The sequence below is a fragment of the Pagrus major genome, chromosome 14 (genome assembly GCF_040436345.1).
Source record: "Pagrus major chromosome 14, Pma_NU_1.0".
NCBI lineage: Eukaryota > Metazoa > Chordata > Actinopteri > Spariformes > Sparidae > Pagrus > Pagrus major.
The window spans coordinates 21442736-21469496 of NC_133228.1; the positions used below are offsets into that span (position 1 = coordinate 21442736).

At 43.3% G+C, this 26761-nt stretch overlaps 1 protein-coding gene across 1 annotated transcript; it reads left to right on the top strand.

The window, feature by feature from the left end:
- The first annotated feature begins 1296 nt into the window (after nucleotides 1-1296).
- On the top strand, nucleotides 1297-26761 carry ntn4 (netrin 4). The gene is made up of 10 exons (XM_073480268.1): nucleotides 1297-1682; nucleotides 3480-4033; nucleotides 9860-10138; nucleotides 16070-16196; nucleotides 18047-18232; nucleotides 23929-24142; nucleotides 24261-24355; nucleotides 24904-24972; nucleotides 25347-25520; nucleotides 25651-26761. Exons 1-10 carry the CDS (start codon nucleotides 1637-1639, stop codon nucleotides 25788-25790), a joined length of 1884 nt encoding a protein of 627 aa, XP_073336369.1. The 5' UTR covers nucleotides 1297-1636; the 3' UTR covers nucleotides 25791-26761.

The following is a 26761-nucleotide window of genomic DNA, read 5'->3' on the forward strand; positions in this document are numbered from 1 at the left end:
TACTCAAGTTTACCTCTTTATACTTCTACTCGATATTATCTCAGAGGGAAATGTAGTTTTTTAAATGCACCACAGCTGTAACAGTCACACTGATGATTCATTTATGACTTTCAGAAAGATATAATCAGTATTTTAAATGTTGAAAGTAAAGTGTGCAGCTAGACGTGTGTAGCTGCAGCCCAAAAAAATTAAAGGAACAGTTCACCCCAACATGAAAATCTCACCCTCATGCTGATGAAAGAACTGAAAGAAAAAAAAAATAAAAAGGCTCCAGACAGCTCGATCAACATAATCGAAGGTAGATAATGACCCAATTTTCTTTTTTTGGGTGAACTGTTCCTTTAAAATGCTTTCTTTTACTGTCGTACTTGAAATACATTTTGCTGAGACTACTTGTGTACTTTTACTTGAGTAAGACTCAATGAATAACTCTTACTGTGGAGAATATTTGTATGTCAGTGGTCAAATGTCACTAAAAGTAACTAAATACATTTACTCAAGTACTGTACTAAAGTGCAATTCTTTATTAAGAAAATGGAGTACTTGTACTTTTGATACTCGAGTACATTTATTATGAGAAGACTTTAACTTTGACTTTCACTTCTACCAAAGTAATATTTTAGGACTACATCATTACTTTTACTCAAGTACGACCTGAGTACCACTACATTTGTTTGACATCTTAAGTTACTTATTACTTTCCAGACAGCAGCTGCATCAGAGTCAGTCGGTTTAAATTAATTTGTTTTATCTTCTGATCACCAGAAAAATCTGAATATTGGATGTAGATATGTGTATAATGTACCTTTACTTGTACTTTCGATACTTGAGTACATTTAATATCAGATATTTTAAGACTTTTAATCAAGTACTCTTTGTATGGGTGACTTTCATGTATAACAAAGTCATATTAAAGTAAAAAAACACATGATTTATATTTTGTATTAGTAATCTGATCTGTAAAGTAACTTGTAATATTGTCAAAAAATCCAGAGGAGTTAAAAAGTACATGATACTCCTCTGAATTGTTGTGAAGTTAAAGTATAAAGTAGCAGAAAATGTAAATACTCGAATAAAGTAAAAGCAGCTCACGAGTACTTCACCACACGGCTTGAGTACATGTACTTAGTTACTTCTCCTCCCTCCCTGGCGGCTCTGCACTGAACTGGAATGTTCCTTTAAGTCTCAGAAAAATGCGGAGGAGAGGCGGAGCTGCTGCTGTCACTACACCACCTCTCCGTGGCTCCGGCTCCTTAGAAATAGATGTGCGGGGCAGAGCGGAGCGGGCAGCAGGCTCAGTGCGGGGAAATGAAACACGCTGCGGGTCCCGAAGCAGCAGCAGCAGCAGCAGCAGCAGCAGACGAGCTGAGCAGACCCTCCTCCTCCTCCTCCTTCTCCACCTCCTCCTCTACTCTTCCTCTCCTCTCTCTGCGGGACATCACGCACCGTCCGGGATCATGTTGTTTCTCCATGAGTTATTATCGCCTTGTCGGATCGCAGCTGAGTGAAAGAGAAAGTCCACACTGGATTTGAACCTGCGCACTTGTCTCACCGTGGATGAGATCTCTGCACGCTTGATTTTCTCCATCTTCCTCTCACATATATTTTTCGGATTAATTCCTGCCACAAGGAGATAATGCTGATTTTACTCGTAATCGGCCTGGCCGTGCTGTCAGACGCAGGTTAGTGTTGGTTTTTTAGTTCATGAAACATCCTATTGTCAGAGTTATTGTCACTGGGGCAACAATGTGCTGGGAAGAGGTGCAGCAATGCAGAACTCGCCTTAATTTTTAGGCAATTTAATCTCCGGCTGAAAGCGTTTCTGATTTGGATTTCTGACACATGAGCCCGCATTTATTTAAAAGTTTGGGGTTAATTCAGAATTATAAACTACATTATTAAACTACAGTTTTCATTTTAACCCCTGGTAGACAAAGAACAGGAGGGGATACGTCTGAGCCTCATTGTTGTTAAATTAGGCAGATTTAGATGGAAGTCTGGTATTGAAAACATGAGGGTGAAGATTTTTGTCTTGTATTTACATTTAGATGAAAAGCTTACAGATTATGTTTATTGAAGGTCCTGTAAAATTAAATATAGTTCAATTTAACATAATTTTCTAAATTATTTCTTATCTTAAATCCTATTAATTAGAAAAAATGGGAGAATAATATACAATCTAGAGGTTTAAGTCTGACCTTCCCACCTACAGACAGTTATGTAATTCAACATAAACTCCAGTCTAACACCAAACATGCTTTCAGAAAAGGTTCCCCAGTACTAAACTTAATTAATTCAACATCTGAATGTTTAATATGAGCCTGTCTGTGAGGTCTGACATGGAAAAACAACGGAAAGTTCCAGGTTTGAGATGATAAATCCACCCTGGAAGATGACACTGTGGCCCTCAGGGGGGGTTGCAGAGCGTCTGGGAGGCGTCTGAGCTGCTGCTCATCCTCCCCGAGCTGCCAAACTTTATCTGTGTTAGAGTCCACGCTGGCTGCAGTCTGCAGCAGGCAGGTGCACAATGCCTCTATTATCCCTTTTGCATAACATTTCCGATCGAGGTAAATCACTTGACTTGTGTACACACACTCACACTCACACACTCACACTGAGTCACTCTAAATCTCAGCTCGCCCACTCACTAAAACACTGAATTCTGGAGAATGGGCAAAGTCCCAACATCTCCAAAACCTCCAAGTGTGTTTAGAAAGCAAGTTTTTTATTTCGAGGGTCAAAGTGGAGCTTTTAATGTCACTAACAAGTCATTTTTATTGCTTGACATGGCCAATTATTAGACATGTGTCACAAAATGAACAGTTTAGATGGAGAGAGTTTTCTTTAGTGTTCTTCTGTTGTGTTTTTTGTTTGCATATGGCCTTTAATAGGTTTTATGGCAATTTGGGTCGCTCTTTCTCTTAAAATCTGGACTTAAGGAGATAAAAGATCGATAGTTTTGGCTTCAGTTGTTCAGTTTTTGCCTTTCTCTGGGGCGTATTCCTCCTCTTCATCATCCTACCAAAGAAATAGTCCCGGTGATGCTGCTGTTCTTCTTGCATGTGAACATTTTCAGGTTTCCTTCCTCCTCTTTGACAGTGAACTGAACATTTTTGGGTTGTGAACAAAACAAGACATTTGAGGACGTAATCGTAGGCTTTGGGAAACATGAATTGACATTCCTTTAAGCATTTTCATTATCGAGAATATTAACAACCGATTAATCGACAATGAAAATAGCCTAATTTGCTATTAAGATGGCTCAATGTTGTGTTTAAGTTAAATAAATGTGGACAAATGCCACTAGAGGAGTGTGATTTGGGTGAACTGACCCTTTAAGCTCAGGTATAGTGGGTGCCACACCTTGCCACACACACCTGACACACATGCTTTCAGACTTTCACAGTTTTCTCTAGAAAGCTGTTATGTCACCATATTTACTCTGTAAACTGTTTTTCTCTTCCTGTCTGCTCCTCCAGGTGTGTCGGCGGAGGTGTTTCGCGCAGGTGTGGCCCCTCGCTGCGAGAGCAGAGCCTGCAACCCTCGCATGGGTAACCTGGCCCTGGGTCGCCGCGTCCTGACGCAGACCGTCTGCGGCAACAACGGCACTGAGCTCTACTGCTCCTACTCCGACCCCAACGCCAACCTGGCCTGCAGCGCCGCCAAGTGCGCCAAATGCAACGCCGGCCTCCCGCTCCTGTCCCACCTGGCCGGGGCCATGTCCGACTCCTCCTTCCGTCACCCCAACACCTGGTGGCAGTCGGCCGAGGGGGTGGAGTCTGAGACGGTGCAGCTGGACCTGGAGGCTGAGTTCTACTTCACGCATCTCATCTTGGTGTTCCGCTCGCCGAGGCCCACCGCCATGACGCTGGAGCGGTCGCAGGACTTCGGGAGAACGTGGAAGATGTTGCAGTACTACGCCTCCAACTGCAGCGCCGCCTTCGAGCTGGAGGAGGGAAAGGCGGGAGCGGGGCGGGACGGGGCCACCTGCACCTCCAAATACTCCGGGGCTTATCCCTGCAACCGTGGAGAGGTGAGGAGGGAGCTGTGTGTTTAGTTCACATTTTAGTATTTTAAGTCTATTTTTATGCTTCAAGTTGATTTTCTTCCATTTCACACCTGTCACTGCACTGATTATGTGTTCGCTTCATGGTGAACTCGCTCCCAATGGCCTCCAACGTTATGAGATGAATAAATGTTGAGTAATAGGCAAAATGCAATTAGAGAAATCTCAGGAGGCTGAAATTTAAGTTTGGGTTTCAGTGTCAAGTATACACAGTAAAATCATATCACTGTCTTTAACCGGAGCTCGGATCACTTTGCCTTTTTTTTTTTCTTTGACAATTCATGACTACTTGCCAGAAGTGCCTGAGGTGATCAGATTTGTATCAAGTCTTGGTTGAATTCCCACCATTTCTCTCGATCCAAACACAGTCAGAAAGCAGGTTAACGCAGGTGGAAGGTGGAAGGGAGGGCGGATAAACACACCTGCAGTGAAACGCTGGAGGGGCTGACAGAAAGTTTCCTGCTCGGGCTTTTCTTCCTCTGTGAATGAACTCCTAACAATGTCCATATAAAACACGTCAGGTATGACAGGTAAACCACGCCGCAGTGAGACGCTTTCCCAAACAGATGATTTCTAAAGTGCACCCTCGTCCTGCTGGAACAAATTCAGCTCTTTCTGCTGTGAAGTCACGCAACATGCGAGAGTCATATGGCGTCGTTAGCACACTGAGCAGAATGAAAGAGCCAGGTGGGGGAAGCTCTCTGAATGTGTGTGTGCGTGTGTGCATGAGTGAGGATTTAATAGGCGTACTTTGACTGTAGCACGAGAGGGCTTCCTGAAGTCCATTGATGTTTAATTGAAGCAGTGTGTGCCGGGGAGCTGCACGGCAGATGTGTGTGGAGGCGCATGCCGAGCGTGGTGCTGCTCTGGACCCCCTGGCGTGATTCTCATGTGTAACGTGTGTTTACGTCCTCTTTGACTGACTGCTACGACTCCCTCCGAGTACTCCTCCCAGGTGTTACGAGCTGATTCTGCTGCTGTGTATCGTAAATCTTTCTGTATGTGCTCCTGCGCTTTCTTCGCACGCCTTTTGTGCATTTAATCCATGATCAAAATAGCATCTTCCTCTCCTCTCTGTGTCTCTCCAACGTGTGCTTTACTCACCGCGTCTCAGCCACCTGTGCTTGAAGCACGACCTTCGCCCTTTAACCCCTCAACCGTTGACCCGGAGGTTAAAAGAGGTCAAGTAGCGCTCTGACAGACCAGCTGCTGCTGCTGCTCAGCTGTTCACACTGTTTCTGCCTCTGTGTGTTTGTGTTGTGATTGTATCACATCACCTATGATGACAGTAACGTGCCTGTGGCTGGTGCAAGGTGATAAAAACAAAGCGCTAAACTGCAGTATGGACAAGCTTGTGTTTTAGTGTCGCACTTCTTCTGTATTTCGTGTACAAATATGAAAAGTGTCTATAAGAGTGGACCAAATATTACTTTCTCCAGCTTCTTATATCTGTTTTCTGGAGCTTTCAGCATCACGTGGTGTATGTTTTTACCCGTGTACGTTGTTTTTTTTGGTTGTTTTGTCAGCAGGATGACATCAGAACTACTGAACAAATTTCCATGAAATGGCCTCCAGGATTTTTTTCCCACTTTTTTGTTAAATTCTCAGGGTATGATGAACGGATGAATGGATCTTAAAGAGAATAATCAGACTTATTTAGGTGGCTGGTATCTATGAGTGAGTGCAAAAGGGGACTGCTGGGCCTTGGCGGAGGTATGCTCTCTACTGAGTGCCATTCTAGTTGAAGAGGTAATTATGTTAAAGCCTTACAAGGATTACCTTCCACTACGTCAGCGTAAGTCAAAAGCACGACTGCAGCAACAACGTGTACTATCGTATTAAAGCAGGGTAAATAAGAGGTATCACCTGACTGATAACTTGACTAAAAGTTTATCTGCGTGCACGTGTGCGATTGCTGTTGGCTCAGGTTAAAAGATTTGAAGGTTTCGGGGGCTTGAACTGTAGCTGGGAGCGATTACAGCAGGTCCTCTCAGCTTTCCGCCTCTCTTCTTGCTCCCGCGAACATGAAAGCGTGTCGTCTCATGCGCTGAAAGCTTTTCGTGTTCACCTGTAATGTGGGGAAAAGGTGCTTTGTGTGTGTGTGTGTGTGTGTGTGTGTGTGTGTGTGTGTGTGTGTGTGTGTGTGTGTGTGTGTGTGTGTGTGTGTGTGTGTGTGTGGAGCATGCAGGGCTCCTTGTCTTATTTATGAGGTCAGCCGGGCTGGAAGAATGTGAGTGTTTGTTGTAGAGACTGACCTCCTTAGGGAAGAGAGAGAGGCAGACTGGCCTACACACACACACACACACACACACACACACACATATTCTCTTTTCCACTGTTCCTCGAGCGCACACACACACACACACACACACACTTGTCCGTGCCCTTCCAGATAAACACATACAGTCGGCTCTCCGTCTGTCTGCTGGGAAGGAAGTGCCGTTGCCCTGATGGATGTTGGTACCGTTGGCTAGACACCCATCCCCCCTCTCTGTTTCCCTCTCCGTCTTTCTCCTTCCATCAATGCCCATTGTGCCTGTTTACCAGATTACAGTCCACAGTGCTTTGATGGAATTACGCCTGTTAAAGCCAGACTTACTTTATTTTGCGGTCTGAAGTGGACACATGGCCCACAGTGAACCCACTGCCACAGGACTCGGAGAGACAAAACAAGAATCTGGCTGTAATTTATAACATATTTTTGACTGCAGGTGTAAAACATTTTCATCTAGTGTATGTACATTTCAAGACTCCTCAATAACCCTCAGAGATGGTTTCTAATAGCAGGTGTGTTTCATTCTGCAAGCGAGACCTTGTTACTGTGAATACAGTTACAGTTAAAGGTTCCCTGTGGAGTTTTCTTGTAAACAAACATCAGTATAAATGTTTATAGTCACTGTGTCGTCTTCTTGTCTTCTCCCAGAGGCCCAACAAAACCCGATGATTGCATTTCCTGTCTCATGAAACATCTGCAAAGTATTTTGACAAACAATATTTTAAACTCTGATCATGTGTCACTGTTTGCCGTCCAGCAATCTTATTCTCTCCTGTTTTTTGTTGGGACGTTGCTACGTTTATTGTGTGCAGCCACCAACAATTGCGGGTCCGTTAAAAAGTGTAAAATCGCAGGAATATGTGTCGCGTGCTCGTTCAAGTTCATGCGCATCCATTTGAATGCTCGTAATGTTTAAGAAAACGAGGGTTGCTTGTCAAAACGTTGCTCCATAGCGCCGCCAGTGGTCAAAAACTTCACAGGGTGCCTTCAAAGGACGATGCACACAGAAAACACTTCTGACGTACATCGATTTTTCTCTGGTATCTCCAGGGACAGTTGTCACACAAATCTCCAGCTGTTTATATGTTTGTCAACTTGTTTGATCAAGGCCTTAGTTTCCTGGTTTAGTGTTTCACTTTTGGTAGACTCTGTGGGGAAAATAAAATACATGAATCAGTAAATGAAAGCAAGGCTGTCCAGTAAATTTCCTGGTGAGGACAGTTTGGTTGACCACTGTCCTTGTTGACCGCTGGTTCTGACGACATTGACGGTCAAACGTAGGTTGGAGAGTCTGCGTGGGTTGAACAGACTGGATGCTAATTGAGCACAACTTGGATTTTGCTTTGTTTTCAGTTCTGGTTCGGGTTACAACCAGTGGCAGACTCAGGATGTTTGAGGGGCAGCGGCAAAAAAATTAAAACGGCACCAGCTCACACAGAGTCGTAATACATTTATAGTGAAGAGAGTGCACTATATCATGTTTTATCTACCTACCAGAGGGGCATCCAAGAGTATTGGAGTAATATCCAAGCCCAATAAAACAGCTTCACTCTCTGAAGGCAGAACTAAGCATGTATAAGTTTATAATGTATATTTAAGGTTCTCAGAAGAACTGAAGTAAGTCTGCATCCAAACACACACGTTTTAAAAACAATGACAAGGTATTAATTTAATTTAAAATTAAAAATGAACTCTGATATTGTCCACATTTAGTTAAACTCATTTGCTTGGTCTCATACTAACATAAACATGGGTTTCATCAGCATATCAGCGAATACTAACTTTTTTTTCAAAAGAGAAACGAAGAGACATGATCGTGTTGTAAAAGCTCCAAGACGGCCTCTTGTTGAATGTATGTTGGGTAAAGAAATCCTCAACACTGATGTTTGTGTGCATGCCAGTGTGGTTGTGTGTGTGAGCTGGTGTTGCTGTGGTGTCACCGGGCTGTCGCAGGCCTTTTGTGCCGCCCTGAGTTATGTGAAGCTGCATCTCCGTCCCCGTCTTTGTCTGGCCCTGCTCTCCGTGCTCTCCCGTGGACCGGCGCCCCTCGTCCTATTTGTCGTGTTCTCTTAATTGTGGACCACAATGCCGTGACCCCGTGACCTTTTTCAACAACAGGGAAATTAATAGTGCTCCTCCCATCACACTCTCGGCCAGTCATCCAGCCAATGAGGGAGCAGCATGGGGGCTTTTACTTGCATCTCAACCAAAAGCTTCAACTAAAGAAAACACACACTCGCACACATAAACACACACACTACTCATCCCATGATATCAATGACAGCCAATGACAACAACGCACACTTTGTAGAGAGAGACACACTGCAAACACACACATTTCTTTCACAGCGAGAGTTGGAGCAGACACCAACTTTTTTCACCCCGGCAACAGCAGCGGTGTTGGTTGCCAGTGGCAGCAGTAGGCATGGCGATGGCAGCCCATAAAGGGATCTTCGATTTGAAGGATGTCCAGGGACCAGACAGAGTAAAGAGGGAGAGAGAGGCGGGGGAGAGAGAGAGGGAGAACTCATTTAAGGACACCCAGCAGCCTCATGGTCACGTGAGGACGTAGTCGGTGACGGCGGGGCGTGAGGTCAAAGTTTGGAGCGCAGATAATACCAAAACAAACCCCCATTAACATGACAGATGTAGTGACATGAGCAGCATCAATGAAACAGCTTGTGTCACTTAATAAACCCGTCTAATCCCTCTAAATCATGAAGTGGGGAACAGCGTCTTCTCTTGTGCACTATTCAGAATTTTATTAACATTTTCAGTAATTAAAGTCATAAAGCAAAGAGGGGGGAACCATAAATACTCAGGCCCGACAAGCGTTTGAGTTTTCGCTGTTTGTTCATCCTTAAAAGGATGAAAGTAAGGCTGCATCCAACACTTACGCCTCGCTCCCACACAGTGTTGTGTCATAAAGTCGGAAAATATTAAACGCAAAGAAATTAGTTAGTTTACGAATGGATAGAAACACCACCACTAACATGGGAGGGAAGCTAATTAACTTTTTATATGTGAATACGGACTCATCAAGACAAAAACAGGACTAGAAGAGTTTACTAGAACTACTTCAGTCCCCTTTAATTCAATCTAGCCTAATCCAATATTAAATAAAACGTATTTTAACTGCAAGATCCAGATTATTATCACTCATATACGCCAGCCACTATAATACACCAGATTTCATTACTTTAAACTAGCATGGTTCTGCAACTATTCTGCCAGTTTCTTACTTTGAAATGATCAATAAGTTAAATTTCCGGGATAATTTGGAAGAAAATGTGTAAAATTTAAAGACTACTTACCACTCACCACCTTACTTGAAATGAAGTATGGAGTCTCATTGTATCGCAATGAGGCAAGTGAAAATTTAAAGTTCTGTCTTTGTTCGGCCACTTAATTGAATCTTGATGTGATTTCTGATCAGATTGCAGGTTTCTGTTGTGTCTTTTGCCGCCTGGAAAATAGCCAACATGTGTGACAGCAGATCCTCCCTCTCTGACTGACAGGTGATCTACCGTACGCTCCCAAAATGGGAATCCCTGGATCCGTTCGGGGCGGAGGGCCAGCAGCAGCTGAGGGTGACCAACGTCCGAATCCGACTGCTGAAGCGTCAGTCGTGTCCGTGCCAGGCCAAAGACCTCGCCGCTGCACACGAAGATCTTCCCACCCGACACTTTGCCATCTACGACCTGATAGTGAAGGGAAGCTGCTTCTGTAACGGACACGCCGAGCAGTGTGTTCCTGCACCGGGGTACCAGCCCATCAGAGACCGGACCAACCATGTGGTAAGAGACGAGTTCTGACTGAGTGCATTAAAGATGGTATTTCACCTTTTCTTGAACTCTTTCTTCCATGAAAGTTCACCCTTGTCCTTTGGCATGGCACGAATGCGCCACTCTTCCTCTCTCTGCCTTGTTTTGACATCCTGGCATTTTTTTTACATTCCCCATGCACACTTGTTCTCAGGAAATCAAGATTATAAGGCTTGATACTTACAGACTAAATGACTTGTTCACTTTGTGTTGGCAGTCATCTTAATAACAGGCTGAAGGAGGGGTGGTGGTGGGGGATCACCTTTCTCTCTCCTGCTTCCTCTGTTCTTCTGTCTGCTCAGATAAACAGCTGCCTTTCTGCTGATAACAAACCCAAGAGATGTGGATATTGATTCAACAGAGCGTTAATGGTGGTGTTGATGTGCGTGTGTGTGTGTTGATGAAGGTGTGATTCTGGGTTTTTCCTGGAGATCAACCGTAAGCGTTTCAGAGCCGGGCTCCTATCTCAGCCATCTCCACAAACAGAAACGCTGGCTGACTTTGAAGCCTGTTCTGCAATCAGTGAGGCTCGACAGGGAAAGTGAGAGTCAACAAGGAGTTTCCTTTACAATTTATATAAGCAAAGACATTTAGACAGATAAACAATAGCACTACATCGACGTATACAGTAGTAAAGTCTGACTGATGAGGCTGATAGTGAAAAACCAGATGCAAGTGTTCAGCCAATGCTTGTGTTTCTATGTAAACGGCTGACAAAAGGGTTTTCTACCATTGTATGTACTATAAAAAAAACAATCAGATGGACAAACTATTTGACTTCACAGTGATAGTAGTTTTAGTTTTCCAGAAGAACATTTTGGGAAAGAAACTTTTTTAAGCCATGCTAGTTTGCAAATGTTTCCATGCTAACACGCTAAACTAAGATGGTGATGGCCTTGGTTTCCTTCCTGGGTTGCGTTCTCCACATTTTACTCAAACTATTATTTTCTAGTGTAGCTGTAGTCTTCTGATGTCTATTTTTCCTGCGGTCCTCATATAGTGGTTTATGAGTTACAGTTGCCCCAGTAAACACACCGACCTCTTCAGCCTCCTTCCCTGTCTGCTGCTGCTCTTCTCTGGTTCACTCATCCTCCAGATCAGCTTTTGTGTGGACACAGAAAGACAGCCCAGGTCCAAAAATTGATGTATTAAGCACAGAGTACATGGACGACGAAGCTTTCAAGGCTGTCATCATAAAATACAAGCTAAATAAGATCTGGAGTAGGGCGGGTCTTGGAAGAAAACAATTAATAATGCTTTAATAATAATAGTTTTGTCCATACAGAATGTAATGGAACATATTTTAAGTGCCCCTGGTTATAACTGATTTAAGATTCATTGTTAATACATCACATCTTTTCACTTTCGACTCTATTTTACATCCTGTTAGTCATTATGAGTATGAAACAATAACAGGACATGTAGCCGACATAACTTAATAGTCCATGAAAATTGCTTTCTGACAAGCAGCTGAGGAAATCCCATATTTTACACTGATATGAACCAGAGAGAATGCTTGGTATGATGTGTGATTGATGAACAAGACGATTCATGTGTTTTCTTTGCTGATACCAGCTTTTTCTGTAATGAAGCTGCTGATAGCCGAGTTATTGGACGCAGTCTTTAAATCTTAAAATCTGATTATATTCATGCCAAGAAATTCCAAGTAACTCTGACCAGTGTTTTCAGCAGGATTTCCTTATTATGAGGGTCGAAAATCCTCTTTAGATCACAGAGCTGTAAAACCCTCCTCCGCACGCCAGGATAATAATAATAATAGATCATTTTAATGCTCGCATGTGTGGCTGATGTCCATTTTTCACAGCAAATATTAGACCTAAGACCTAAAGTTTGAACAGTAAATCTTTCTGTCCTCACAACATTACCTCAGGTCATAGGCGCGTCGTTCTGCTGTGTGCCATGCGGGAGCGTTCGGTAAACACTCGGCGGTTATGTAAGTGCCTTTGCCTCCTATCAGCAGTTTGTTTTCTGTGTCCGTTTCGACCCAGAGCCGCTGTTTCTGGCAAAACCCAAACAAGCAGAGCTGCTCAAGATGGAAGATGAGGGCAGAGATTACAGATTAGTCAGTGAAGGGAAGGGCGTGCAGTGGTGGAAGTAAAAGTAGTAATACCACGCTGTAGAAATACTCCACTAGCAGTAGAAGTATGCATTTAAAGCAGTACTTAAAGGATAAGTTCACCCAAAAATTAAGATTCAGTCATGATCTACTCACTCCCATCCGGATAGAAAAAAAAAACAAACCAACAAAAAACATAAATCCACACAGCTCGTCTGGTGTAATCCTAATCTCCGGAAGCCACGAAATCCCAGATTTATTTGAAAAGACGTCAAGGAAAAAACTAATCTGAATCAAAATCACCAAACTTGGAGAAAATGAAGTCATTATCGTGATCCAAGTTTCACAATATTAAAGTAATAACACTTAATTTCTCTAGATACTCTGGTTACTTTTGGATTACCTCGATACCAAAAAGAAATATCAATAAATCAGCTTTTATTTAATCCTAATAACTGGTAAGTGAATATATCTGTAATCTAATTACATCTTTTTTCTGTAACTTTACTGGTATACTAATTATGTAATCCCCTGACATGTATTCTGTTACTCCCAAAGCCTGAGTACAAGTACCACACATTTGTGCTTAAGTACAGTACTTGAAAATGTACTTAGTTACATTCTGCTGGTGTGTGTGTGACCATCCTTTACACCAAAAACAAAGAGTGCAGCATTTTTGTCTTCTCTGTACAGTGTGGCTTGTTTGTTTGGTCTGCTGTGTGTTAGGGGTGTGTGCTTAAGCATGCAATGTTTTGTCTGCTTCAAGTGTGTCTATGTATGTGTGTGTGTGTGTGTGTGTGTGTTTGAAGGAATGTGAGTGTGTGTGTGTGTGTGTGTGTGTGTGCAGTAATCGGTGGTGAAAGTGGTTCTGATACGTCAAGTCATTACTGACCCCAGACACTGAGTGTAGACGACAAGGACCAGTTTGTTTGTTTGTTTGTTGTTGTTGTTTTGTGCTCCTTTGCCCCCACATAAGGGTTCTGTGGTTCAGGGTGATTACACTGTCTGTTAGTTAGCTACAAAGCCAACACACACACGTTAACACACACAAACACACACACACACACACACACATAATGACATCCAGTGACAGCTACTGGAGCGTTAGCAGCAATTAGTCCAGTCTGGGTTTGTGCCTCTCTTTCCATATTTCTGTACCGCTGTTACTCTCTTTCTTTTCATTTCTTACACTTACGTTTAAGTATTTAAAGGGGCGCTCCACCTATTTTACACATAAATGTCTGTTAAGAGGAGTATAAGTACTACTTTGTGTGTGAAAACTGTTATGTAAGGTCTTGAGAACGTTCTCGGGTCTGAGAAGTATTAATTCTGTCTCTTGTGCAATGGTGAAATACTGGAGTGATCAGATCTTTACATTATTTCAATCACAAGATATGGTACATATCGTATAACATGCTATCTCTCCTATTATTTGTATTTGCTGTTACTGGTTGGTCAATGTGGAAGAGGTTTTCTGCAAAAGAAAATCAGGTTTAGTTTAATGGCATCGTACCCAGTTTTTTAAACTAATTCCTCTAATTTACTCTAAATGGGACCATCCTTTACAAAATGAACATCATGCTGTGTTGAAGAAGACTTGAAACTAGAGATTGAGACCATAAACTCGTTAGGAAACTGTTTACTGAGGTAATAAATCAAGCGAGAAGTAGGGTCATTTTCTCATAAGCTTATATAGAATCTGACTTCTTTTTGGAACCAGTGGAGTCGCCCCTTGCTGGTTATTTGAAAGAATGCAGGTTTAAGACACTTGTGTAACAAATGAAACACAGGTGTGCACGGAAAAAGGGCGGGAAAAAGACAAAGGCAGGAAGTGGAAGGTAAAACATGACACACAAGGAGAGGCTTTCAAAATAAAACAGGAAATCCCAAAACTAAAATTGAGGACCATGATAGTTTACAGCTAAAATTCTTACATATTACACATTTGCCTTGAGTAACCAGGTCATGATTTCTGGAGAGCGACATTGCTGTTGAGCTTTTCAAATGCTTTTTTTTTGGCGCTTTGATCATCAGCCGTCGCCGTCTAGTTCAAATATACTGAAGAGAAGGCAGACATCTCTGTGGCCTGTCTCTCAAAAACTTGGCAACTCCAGACAGATAAAAATATGTATTTTTATCCCTTTAAAGAAACCCTCTAGTAGCCTTTGGCAGCTTCCAGAAGTGTTTCCATCAGCACTTCGCATCGTGTATCGGTCCTCTGCTGTGTCCTCTGTATGGCTGAGCTTACATGGTTGCGTGTGTGCAGCTCTCAGTGTGTACGTGTGTTAATTGTCCCGTATCACGATATGGTAAACATGTGAAATGGGTTCAAATACCAGCTGTCTGGACCCGAGCCAGCTGCTGGTGTTGGCCATTTCTTCTTCTTCTTCTTCTTCTTCTTCTTCTTCTTCTTCTTCTTCTTCTTCTTCTTCTTCTTTTACTTCTTCTTTTACTTCTTCTTTTACTTCTTCTTCTTCTTCTTTTTCTTCTTTTACTTCTTCTTTTTCTTCTTCTTCTTTTTCTTCTTCTTCTTTTTCTTTTCTTCTTCTTTTTCTTCTTCTTCTTTTTCTTTTCTTCTTCTTTTTCTTCTTCTGCTGCTTCTTTTTCTTTTTCTTCTTCTCCATCTTCTTCTTCTTCTTTTTTCTTCGTCTTCTTTTCTTCTTTTTCTTCTTCTGCTTCTTCTTTTTCTTTTTCTTCTTCTTCTGCTTCTTCTTTTTCTTTTTCTTCTTCTTCTCCATCTTTTTCTTCTTCTTCTTCTCCATCTTCTTCTTTTTCTTCTTCTTCTTCTTCTCCTCCTCCTCGTCCTCCTCCTCCTCCTCCTCCTCCTTCTTCTTCCTGTGCCCCTCCTCTCTCTCCACTCTTACACATTTTCATTAATAACGCCTTCTTAATTTTTCCATATGTGTCATTAGGTCTCCTGCCTCCGATTCGCCCGGACCTCTCATTTAAGCAATTGCTCCCCTTATTAGTGTGATTGAGCTGGTGTAAAATCAGTCATGTGTGTTCACCTCTACATTGTCGGGCTGATCCGGGGTCAGTTCACGCGGGGAACATGTTGCTTCAGGCTCTGTTCTATAGCATGTGGATGTGTTTAACTGTAAACTCGGTACAGTGTGTTCGTGTGTGAATCGGAGCCAATCAGGAGGTAGTGACACATCACACACACCGTGGGAAACAAACGCAGGAATTAGTGTGTGTATTTTCCATTTCTGTGTCAGTGTGTGTCTACCTCTGAAATCATTGTATAATCGAGTGTGTGTGTGTGTGTGTGTCCTACATTACAGTTGCACGGTGTAACGCAAACAAATAAAGAGCTTCCTCAGATGCCTTGCCCCCCTCCTCCCCTCCTTCAATCATTATCCAGCATCACAGGAATGACAAGGAGATTGTTATTGTGCTCTCAGCGCTGCATACTTGCACTCTTCTCATACACACACACTCGTAAACACACACACACACACACACACACACACAGGCTTTTCAGACCGGAGGCCCGTTCTTGTTTCCAGTGATGAAGCCAAACAATCAATCTCCATTCACTAATTTCAGGCTGGGGAGTACGAGAGACAGTGATGGGGTGAGAGGAAGTTAGGATACCAGAGGAAGTGGAGAAGAAGAGGAGGAAAGAAATAAATGAGAGAAGAAGAACTTGAGATGAATCCAAAAGGAAGAGTCGAGTCTTCACCCCAGCAGGCTCGTCCTCACATGGAAACTTCCCTCCTCCGTCACACTGACCTCTTTGTTCCTCCCAACCTTCCTTCTCTACATCATTATCATTTTTTTCTTGTTGCTAATGAGCTCCTTCTCTCTTCCTCTCTCTCTCTCAGGTTCATGGGAAGTGTGTGTGCAGACACAACACTGCAGGTGATCACTGCGAGCGCTGCGCTCCGCTCTACAACGACCGGCCCTGGCAGCCCGCTGACGGACTGACGGGGGCTCCACACGAATGTCGGAGTGAGTCCAACAAAACGCAGTCACACATTTTTACCACCACAGGAACCTAAAGGGAAAGTTCGGGTCTTTGGAGGTGGGGTTGAATGAGGTTACTCTCTGTCCAGGGATGTTATATTCTGAAAGACACACTAGACGCACAAATAATCATTCATCACGATTCATTTTTCTAACGTCCGATAGCCCACCACTCCGCATTTTAGCCCCGTCTTGTCTCGTCAATGAAAATAAAGCATATATTTCTTCATAGTTTCTATTTTTAGCATCGTCTCGTCTTAGGTTGTTGACAAACGTTTGTCTTCAACACTTTACCTACACTAGATGGTAGTCGGCACGCCCTCACTGGTGTAGGAAGCTAAGCAATGTCCGGCTGTGGATGGAGACACCAACAAAAAAAAGGCAAACCTTAAAAGATCGATTTCAGTTTAATTGTATGCTATAGTTAGAATATTTCCCCCTCTTTACTTTGATGTCAAAGAGCCATTTCTCCAAAGCCACCAGACTTTTTTGCCAAAAACACTAATTTTACCTCGCATAACGCAAGAGTTGCTGGTTTGCCGCTGCCTCGATCGGTTAGTTTGTTTGTGTTGTTTATGTGACTTCGGTGAATCTGAGCTAATTCTTTAAAACGCCAAAGTCAGACCATAAAGCAAACAAACTAAACGAGCAGGCAGAGGCAGAATAGCAACTCCAGCATTCTGTGAGGTAAAATGACTGTTTCTGTCAATGGAGTCTGGTGCTTGAAGGGGCAATAACGGCTTCGGTTTCCTGTCGGAAAACGCTGTCTGACAGCAAGATAAAATGGCAAATATATTCTAAATATACCATACAATTAAACTGATAATGACTTTTTCTAACATGTGTTTTGCTGCGTCATTACTTAGCTACTTCTACAACAGTCTATGGACAGGTACAGCTTATAACCCCATTACAGTGTTGGAGTCAAGACCACCTCAACCAAAACTAAGACCAGGGTGTGTCGAGATGGAGATAAGACAAAGACGACTGCTAGACACATTCAAGAGTCCTCTTTGTCTGAGATCGAGACAAGACCGACTACAAATATGGTTGAGTCCTAGACGAGACCAGGACCCAATACTACAACACTACCTGCTTAAAAAAAGAAGAACTGTCCCTTAAAAGGTTAATGAAATGTGCAGACCTGCTTTCATAATGAGTCAAATTTTGGCCCTTCTTAGGATGTTATTCTCGATTCAAGTTCCAGATGGTTTCAGGTGGTGCCAACAGTGTTGTTGATGATGATAAGTCAATCAGATGTGGTGTCACATAGCAACAAGAGCAACCAGAACAAACAGCTAAACAGTAACAACTGTTTATGACTGCAAGTGCAAGCACAGCCGCTATAAAACACATGTTGAACTAAGCACAAGATCTAAGCCCCGATGAGGATTTAGGGGAGAAGAGGGTCTACAAATAAGCACTATTTTGGAGAATTTGGGTGCAACAAACGGTAAACACCTGCAGATGGAAAGATTAAGAACAGAAAACAAGATCATAACAAGATTTGGACCATCAACAAGCTTCCACTTCCTGTGTCAAGTTTGTAAAAAGCAACTATGTTGTTATAGAAAGCTAACAGTCACTTGTTTATCACATTGTTCCTGAAACAGATATACAACAGGCTTAAATAAACTTGTATTGCAATTTGTGATAAACATTACATCGTTCGTTCCACCAAAAAACAAAGATGGAGATTCACTTCCTGTCGACGATTCACCTGTAATTATCAATCAAAATGCCAATATCAGCTGTATGTTTGAGTCTAAAGCTACAGTTCCTCCAGTCTGTCCGTCTTCGTTGCTGATGCGTTCATCTCCTCCCTCTCACTCCAGAGTGTAAGTGTAACGGACACGCTCAGAGCTGCCATTTTGATTGGACGGCGTGGCGCGAGTCCGGCCAGCGCAGCGGAGGCGCGTGTGACTGTCTCCACAACACTGAAGGACGCCAGTGTCAGAAATGTAAAGCCGGCTTCTACAGAGACCCTCAGCGACCACAGACCGCCCCCGACTCCTGCAAACGTAAGAGACACAAACACCAACACACACCCCAGATATGTCTTAGTAAACACGTTAGTCATTGTGGATCTGAAGTTGATGGTAAGCTGTGGAGATGGTTGGTTAATGACATCGTCTGGTTATAAGAAGTAAATTTAAAGGTGCCAGACTACTAAAAGCTAATTAAAGAGTTTGTTTTGTGTAAAGTCTGACTAAAATTCTAACTTTTCAGCTGCTTTCAGCTACACTACATATTACATTTAAAAAATGTTGTGGCAGAAAACAGGATCAGAGTACTTGTACAGTGAAGAAGTACTCAGATCCTTTATTTAAGTAAAAGTAGAAGAAGTTTGTCAAATGTGGAGCTAATTTTACATACTTTGTATACTACTGGGTAGAATAGTACAATACAAACACACCTGGAGTCACGCTAAAGAGGGGTGTCTTCATGGGACAGTGAGCAGCATGGAATTATGGGAAATGTGGTCTTGGTAATCGTAGGTTCCACTTGTGTTAAACATGACATTAAAGGTAGTTACACCAAAGTGTAACAGTTAGTTAATAATAGTTAGTTGTGTAGGCTAGAAGGGAGGTGTGGGCGAACTGTATATTTACCAACTTTTATACATTTTTTCACAGAAATTTGTTATATTTTTTATTCAAAGTGGCTTTAAAAACTCTTAAATCCTGTAACCAATGTCTGATATTTTTACTATAACGTATCCTCAGGAAACAGGCGTTTGAGCTTTTCTTTTTCATGTATACTTTTTGGCAAACTGACACCAATAAAACCCACAACCGCGACATGTAGAACACATTGTAGAATTACATGACGCATCGTTAATCATACCAGTGTTGACAAAATGTTGCTGGCGTAAATCACAACATTAACCTCACACACGCCACACTGGCACGGCGCTCTCGTTCTCACAAGGAATGCTGAGGATTGAGATCACAAGCCGGGACGTGCTGGATAGCGTTGATTTCTGATGGGCACCTGGCTCTGTGTGTGTGTGGGTGTGTGTGTGTGTGTGAGAGAGAGAGACAGCAGATGGCCCACGCTCCGTCCACCGTTTACACCGTAGTTAATCATCAGATGGGGACATTCCTTCGTCTTGACTCAAAGCTCGACACACAACCCCTGCATGTCCATCTCGGCTTGTTTTGCCATTTTTCACGTGTGACTCAGAGCTCAAGTAGCTTCGGGGTAATCATTGGTAGTTGTTGTAAATGTGTGAGGGTCCTCTACATGTGTGTGTGTGTCTGGGTTGTGCAGCGTTCTGCCCTCCGGCGATGAGACGCGTCTTAAGTAAACACGCGATAGTCATCCATAACCGCAGAGCAGTGGCTACATTCTCCCTCTGATTATCTGTCAGATTTGACCCAGTGCGCTCGGTCCTGCAGGTATGTCGGACTCGCGCGTGATTACTGCAGCACGAGTGTGTTTGTGTTCACGTAGGCATTGAATTCAAAACAACTGTCGAATTGTACCAGACCATTCAAAAACATCTAGAGGGGGGGAAAGTGTTGGCTATCAGCCCAATTGTATCACTCAGTTCGGGTGTGTCCTGCAAATTTGATCTTTTTCGTGATATTAAGAGATCTATTACAACGGAAATAGAAAACTTACACAAATTAATAATACAAATATCATAATAAATAGTGGTCGAATACACATTGAGGCAGTTCTATTAGCTCAATGCTAACGTCAGCATGCTCACAATGACAATGCTAGCATGCTGATGTTTAGCAGGTGTTATATTTACCATGTTCATCATCTTAGTTTAGCGTCTAACATTTGCTAATTAGCACTAAGCAGAGTCCAGCTGTGGCTGATTAGATTTGCAGGTATTTAGTCATAAATCAACATATTGGACAAATACAAAATAGAAAGGAAGTGAATGTCTGAACCAAATTTTATGGCAGTCCGTCCAATATTTTTTAAATATTCCACTTAAAACAGCGCCGCCACCCAGCCTGTCCGCTCTACCTAACGAGCCCAGAGACACTGCAGTTGTGGGAGCCAAAGTGTCGGTGTGTTTACCGGGGCAACTGCAGCTAATAGTGCGCTGCATCAGCTCCACCGCTAGCTTGTTGTTTTGTTTTAAAAAATCCCACCTCGAGAAAACCACAAACACAACCCTGGAGCAGGTTAGTAGCTGTAGTCGCCCCAGTAATCACAAAAACCTCTTTGGCTGTCACAACTGCCTCGTCTCTGAGCGGATCCAGCCATCAAGCCCGGAGACACTCCCACAGGGGAAGTCCTCAGAGGTACTGCAGGGGGGCCGCGAAATGCTTGTTTAATAATATATGAAAACTTTTTGTCTAAAATTACATATCAACATGAATCCAAAATATTATTTCCCCTAAAAGCCTTTAATTTACTCAACATTGATGACGTGCACCACCTTTGTGTATCATAGAAACAAATTGGTCTGTTATCTGTATTAATATCGCTCAGACGTTCTCGTGAGCCACAATGAATGGATTGTTTTGTAACTTATTGAGCAACATAAACTCCACCTCAGAAACCCCCTCAGAGAAAAACAGGGACGCAGAGTGAGGCAAACGCACTTAACATTAGCCAACTTGTTTATACATGGCACCATAGGCCGCTACAGTAAATGTAACCGTGGTCCCTGCTCCGTCTGTCTGTCAGCGAAGGAGTCCTTGGCCTGAAAAATGTTGAAGACCTCTGCTTTGGGGTGTTGTTTTACCCCATAAATCTATAACCTTGTCACACTCATTGAGCATGTACACCAACCTCTTATGACAGCAAGAGGCCTAAATCACTTTCTCTGAGCTGAGCCATTCTGCTCCATCAGCGTCGATCTTATCAGGATCTCATAGTTGATAAATTAGACTTCTTTTGGAGCAAAGGTATGCCAACATGCCATCAGGTTTAGGTGTGTTGGCATCACACACGATAAGGGCAAAGAAATCCAACGCACCAGATTTTTTAAAACAGACGTTATGCAGCTCGGATTTCAGCGATTTGCCTGAGGTGAAAATCTCACCTGTTGGGTAACTGTGGAGGCTGAAGGGCTAATGAATCCTCCCTGACAGCTGACTGATAGAAACAAGGAGCGATGGAAAGCTCGGAGAACCCCTGAGACGAAGGTACAGGTTGTGAAATCCCGCTCTAGCCCTCGCTGACAATGGAGGAATTTCCCTCCGTCGTGAGGAACATTTTTTTCATACCAAGCTCCGAGGGGCCCGGGAAAGAAAACACTCTTGTCAAGCTCGTACACACTAAACTCTTTAGGGGGGGGGGGAGTTACAGTGTGTGTGTGTGTAGTTTGTTGTCTGCACAGGTTGCTCAGGCAGGTGTCTTGTCATGTCTCAGCTCATGAAGTTTTCATTGTCTGCGCTGCTGCAGCTGTCAGCTATCTTAGATACACACACACACACATTTACACACAGGAGTCCTTGTGTGGTGACCCCTTCGAGTGCTCATAAATTCTCACGCTGATATGTAAACACACACACCAAACACATCGCCACACGTGTTTCAGCTCTACACGGAACAGAGGTGGTGCTGTAATCTCGTTAATTATTAACGTGCGGAGGCAGCACGCGAAACAATAGTGTTGATGAGGCCTGATGCACACACACACACACACACACACACACACACTCACACACACTTATACACAATGCTTCTCAGTGTGTATATCAAGGTCTCGTGTCGTAATGGCCGTTATATGTCAAGTATGTGTGTTTCTTTTGTGTGCCTTCGTGCATTTTCACATCTGTAAAGTCTAATAAATGTGATATCTTTATTGTTTTATTGATACTGCGCAGTTCAGGTGTCGTGATAAGGTTTATCTTATCTTTGTTGTACCTGGTGATTCGCCCGATAAACTGTCTGGTTTTGAGTTCAGGGAGGTGGAAACGTCTTTCTGATACGTCGTTCTCACGGGCTGAAGACAACAATGTGCTTCATCCGCAGTTTTAGCAGTCGAAAAAAAAGCTCCCTTTTTGTTGAGGAAATTCAGACAAAAAAACTTTTCAGAGGAACCTCTAAGCCCCAACTGCTTACCAAACAAACAAAGGAATTACAGAAACATGGATTTAAATAACAAAACTATTGAGTAAAGAGGGAATGTAATACAAAATATTGTACGTGTTGTTAGACAGATAAGAAATTATTCCCAGAACTGCCACACGTGCAGAAACTCAACTCAACACTTAATATAAGACACACTCACCTAACAAGTAACAATTTTTATTGTTGATTTTTATGTTTTTTTATTTATTTTTTTTACTTTTTGTAGGCAAAAACACTTGTAGTCATTGTTTCTGTTACTATTTTTTGAAGTGGCATTTTTTTTGCAGTGTAGCCATTCATTTCAGCAGTTGATAAATCTGATATTAAAGACATTCATGTTTAATTGTCATGGTATAACACAGAGAAAAGAAGCAAATCTTCATATTTGAGTAGCGAGAAACTATTAATGTTTTTCTTCATTGTTCCATGAATTACATCAATTTTCGAAAGTTGCTGTTTGTCTTAAGATCATAAATTATCATCTAGTTTTGTGTTAAACTGCTCAGTGAACTACATCGTCTCGCTCAACACCAACATGGCGATCAGCTCGGCTCAGAAACTTTATTAAAAAATGTTACAATCACAATAAATCTGCCACATGACGACGTCACTAACACGACTGTTGGCTGTGTCGTCTTTATAATGACATATTTTCACAGTCTTTGTTTCATTAGCTTTATTAGAAGTTCCCATGGGGTCGAAGGAAAGGGCCGTGACTTCGGCTCTCTATTACAAAAACACCTGCAGAGCTGATGCTGAAACATGGTGGGCGGTGCTGGCTCAGGCTTGTGAGAGCTGACCAATCAGAGCAGACGCGACTTTTCCAGGAGACCATATCGTTCAGACAGAGGGTGAATGGGTCTGTGAGCGTTCATATGGCATAAAAAAAAACATTAAACCATTTAAGAGAAAGTCACATCGGACCATCGAGTCTAAAGGTCTTTTAAACGTACCTGTAAAGTCTAATTTATTACCAGACTTAAGTATGTCATCATTCATCAGTTGTTCCATTTGTCTGTCTGGTATTGTTGCAGGAGCTCGTAACACAAAGGCTTCTCTCTTTTTCTTATCACACACACACACACACACACACACACACACACACACACACACACACAGCCTCCCTCACGTCCCCTCTAATTGTGTGCTGATAGTGTGTTCTTTAAACAACCTCCAAAAACAATATACTCGCACTCACACCCACATGTTTCCACTGGCAAGTCTGAGAAAACGACTGTCTGCTGTTATCAACACTGAGACCGGGAGCCCTACAGGAGGAGGTGTCAGGCCTCCTCCTCCATAAATCTGTCCCTATCTCGGGGGCAGACGGGGAGGGAGCTCGTGGTGAAGGAGAGACAGAAGACGAGGAGAGAGGAACAAAGCGGGGGGCGTTGTTTTGGGGCCATTTCTCTGCTGTTTAATGATGCTTGAAGCTCGACTGGCAGTAAATGACTCTTAACTACTGACTGTACATACAGAGGCCCGTCCCCCTGCACTCTCACCTCGACAGAAAGTCAAATCATGGTTCAGGAAACTATGATTTGATATAAGTTCACCTTTTTATTGGTGACTGTCCCCGTCTCTCTCGGTTTACACGACCTCAGTGCAACAGTAGCATTAACATTATGGCACCTTTTATATCTAAACTTTCTACTATTTTCCCTCCTAGCGTGCAGCTGTCACCCTCTGGGCTCCATGCCCTTCCACCTGGCTGACGGCTCCCTCTGCGACCCCTCCAACGGGAACTGCATCTGTAAACCTGGAGTGGGCGGAGCCCACTGCGACAGGTGCATGGTGGGATACTGGGGCTTCCACGAATACGGCTGCCGTCCATGTGACTGTGCGGGAGACTGTGATCCTTTTACTGGAGACTGCATGTTTGGGTGAGTGAAAGAACTTCTCCTCTCCGGATACGATTACCAATACCTGATCAATCTGACGTTCGATTAGGTTAGACTCCAGTTTTCATTCCCGTGTGTGTGTGTGTGTGTGTGTGTGCAGCTCTGATCTGGACCTGTACAACTTAGAGGGAAACTCCAGCGAACCGGTGAGGATCTTCAGAGCAGACGAGCTCTTCTCTGCCCTCCACTACTCAGGTGAGACTGACAGAGTGTGTGTTTGTGTGTTTGTGTGTGCGTGTGTGCGTGTGTGTGTGTGTGTGTGTGTGTGTGTGTGTGTGTGTGTGTGTGTGTGTGTGTGGTGTGTGTGTGTGTGTGTGTGTGTGTGTGCGCGTGTGTGTTATTCGTCCTCCTCCACAGTCCAGTGACCAAGCAGTAATGGTTAAGTAATGAAAGTCTTGATAGGGCCTTAGAAGGACACGGAACAAAGATGGTGTGTGTGTGTGTGTGTGTGTGTGTGTGTGTGTGTGTGTGCGAGTGTGCGTGTGTGTGTGTGTGTGTGTGTGCATGCGTGGACAGTTTCCAAGTGTCCTTTCTCTTAGACCCCCCACCGCCGCTGCCGCCTCCACCGCCATGTAACTGCAGCTTTCATAGGCACATTCCTCACTGGACACACACACACTGTGTTCGCATTCTTAGGACGCCATGCACAGACCACACACACACACACACACACACACACAGCATCAGTTATGTTACAAATATTAATCTGTGCCTGCGTGTGTGTGTGTGTGTGTCTCCTGCAGAGAAGTGTGAGTGCAAAGAGCAAGCCCTGACCAACAGCAAACTCTTCTGCACCATGAATTATGCATACGGTAAGAAAACAAACATGGATGTGTTTATTTGTCCTTTTTAAATTAAAGGATCACTTTGGTTTCTAACATTTGTGAAATTTCATTGCCGAATTTACAAAAAGACCCAAGTAATTTAAAATGTGTCATTGAAAGTGTCTAACGAAGCTTTCTCCTGACTCAAAAACTCTTAAATTCAGCATTTTTTTAAGGGAGTCTGGGGGACTTTCTCCACCGGTGACAAAGAAGTAGCCTACATTGGTTACTGCTGACTGTATTTGTAAAAGTTGACATGGTTATCGTCATTAAAAGTCCGCTAACGCTTCGTTTCACAGGTCCAGACACGGACATGTGCACTGAAAGTCTTATTACATCTTTTCTCTCTGCCTGACTCGTAGTGCTGAAGGTGAAAGTGCTGTCAGCCCACGATAAGGGCTCCCACGCCGAGGTGGAGGTCAAAGTTCAGAAGGTGCTCAGTCAGAACACCAAGGTGAAGATACAGCGGGGTCGGGTCACGCTTTACCCCGAGTCCTGGACCGCACGGGGCTGCACCTGCCCCATCCTCAACCCAGGTCAGACTCACACTCTCCCATGACTGATTAATGACAGATAAATGATAAATACCTTAAAACTTCCCACTGAAATGCAGAATAACATGCATATGATGTTAAAATGTTAAAATATGATGTTGTCCTTCCTCAGGGGTGGAGTACCTCGTGGCGGGCCACTCGGACCGTAAGCAGGGCCGCCTCCTGGTCAACATGAAGAGCTTCGTCAAGCCCTGGAAAGCCAGTTTGGGGCGCAAAGTCCTCTCGCTACTCAAGAAAGACTGCAACTGGTAGACGGAGCGTCAAAGCACTGGAGGACGGACGGACACATGGACAGACGAGACTGTGGATTTGTGTCTTCTCGTCCTCCAGATGTGGAATATTGACTCGCAGATTTTTGGGGCTGAACTGAGATGACTGACAAAAAAAACCCCTTAAGTTTGTGGCGGACTCCACCAGCTAAAAGCACATGGGATATTATTTTTATTTTTCCTATGTGGGATTTCTTCTGCAAGAAATGAGGAATTCAGCGCTGCGGCCAAGTGCTTTTCTATTCTGAGTGATGCCCCCCGGACCCACTGACGCACATTCAAACACACACACACACACACATACACACACACACACTGAATCTCTTCCTCTGTAGCACTTTAGCCTAAGATGGACTGAGGGAATATGGACACACAAAGAGAGGAAGACTTAACACACACACACTACATGACCCCCTGACATGGGCTGTGGATGGAGCACGTCCATTCCCTCACACACACACACTCACTCACACACACAGGCAGCAGTGTGTGTGTGTGTGTGTGTGTGTGTGTGTTTGGTGTGTGTGTGCTGCAGACATAATGTGCAGAGCACCCAGAGTGACGCTGAACAAGCCATACAAGCCACTACAGGTGGTTAAACCTTAGCCAGTCCAGGTGTGCCTGTGTTGAAATCAGAGTGAATGGGATTTTACCCCGAACGTGAATGTATTTGCCTGTTTTTGCAAATGTGTGTGTGTGTGTGTGTCAGTGTGTGTGTGTGTGCGAGAGAGTGGTTTGAATGCAGCGGTGTGTAAGGAGCACAGTCCAGACTCAGTCCAGCTCTTTCTGTAGGTTTTGTGTATGTACACTTTCAAAAACAGCCGTTCCAACGTTTATGATTACGTATTTTGATTCATCTCATATTACACTGCTACATTCAGAACGTATTCCTTCCTTCGTGCTCTTGTACAGTATTATTTGTATATATCTATATAAATATTATTGTTCATCTTT

Bases quoted from the DNA above. Each gene is read 5' to 3' on its own strand.
- ntn4 (XM_073480268.1), top strand. From the start codon at position 1,637: ATGCTGATTTTACTCGTAATCGGCCTGGCCGTGCTGTCAGACGCAG. The intron at 18,233-23,928 runs GTAAGAGACACA...TTTCCCTCCTAG, and splicing joins CGCCCCCGACTCCTGCAAAC to CGTGCAGCTGTCACCCTCTG. The intron at 25,521-25,650 runs GTCAGACTCACA...GTCCTTCCTCAG, and splicing joins CTGCCCCATCCTCAACCCAG to GGGTGGAGTACCTCGTGGCG.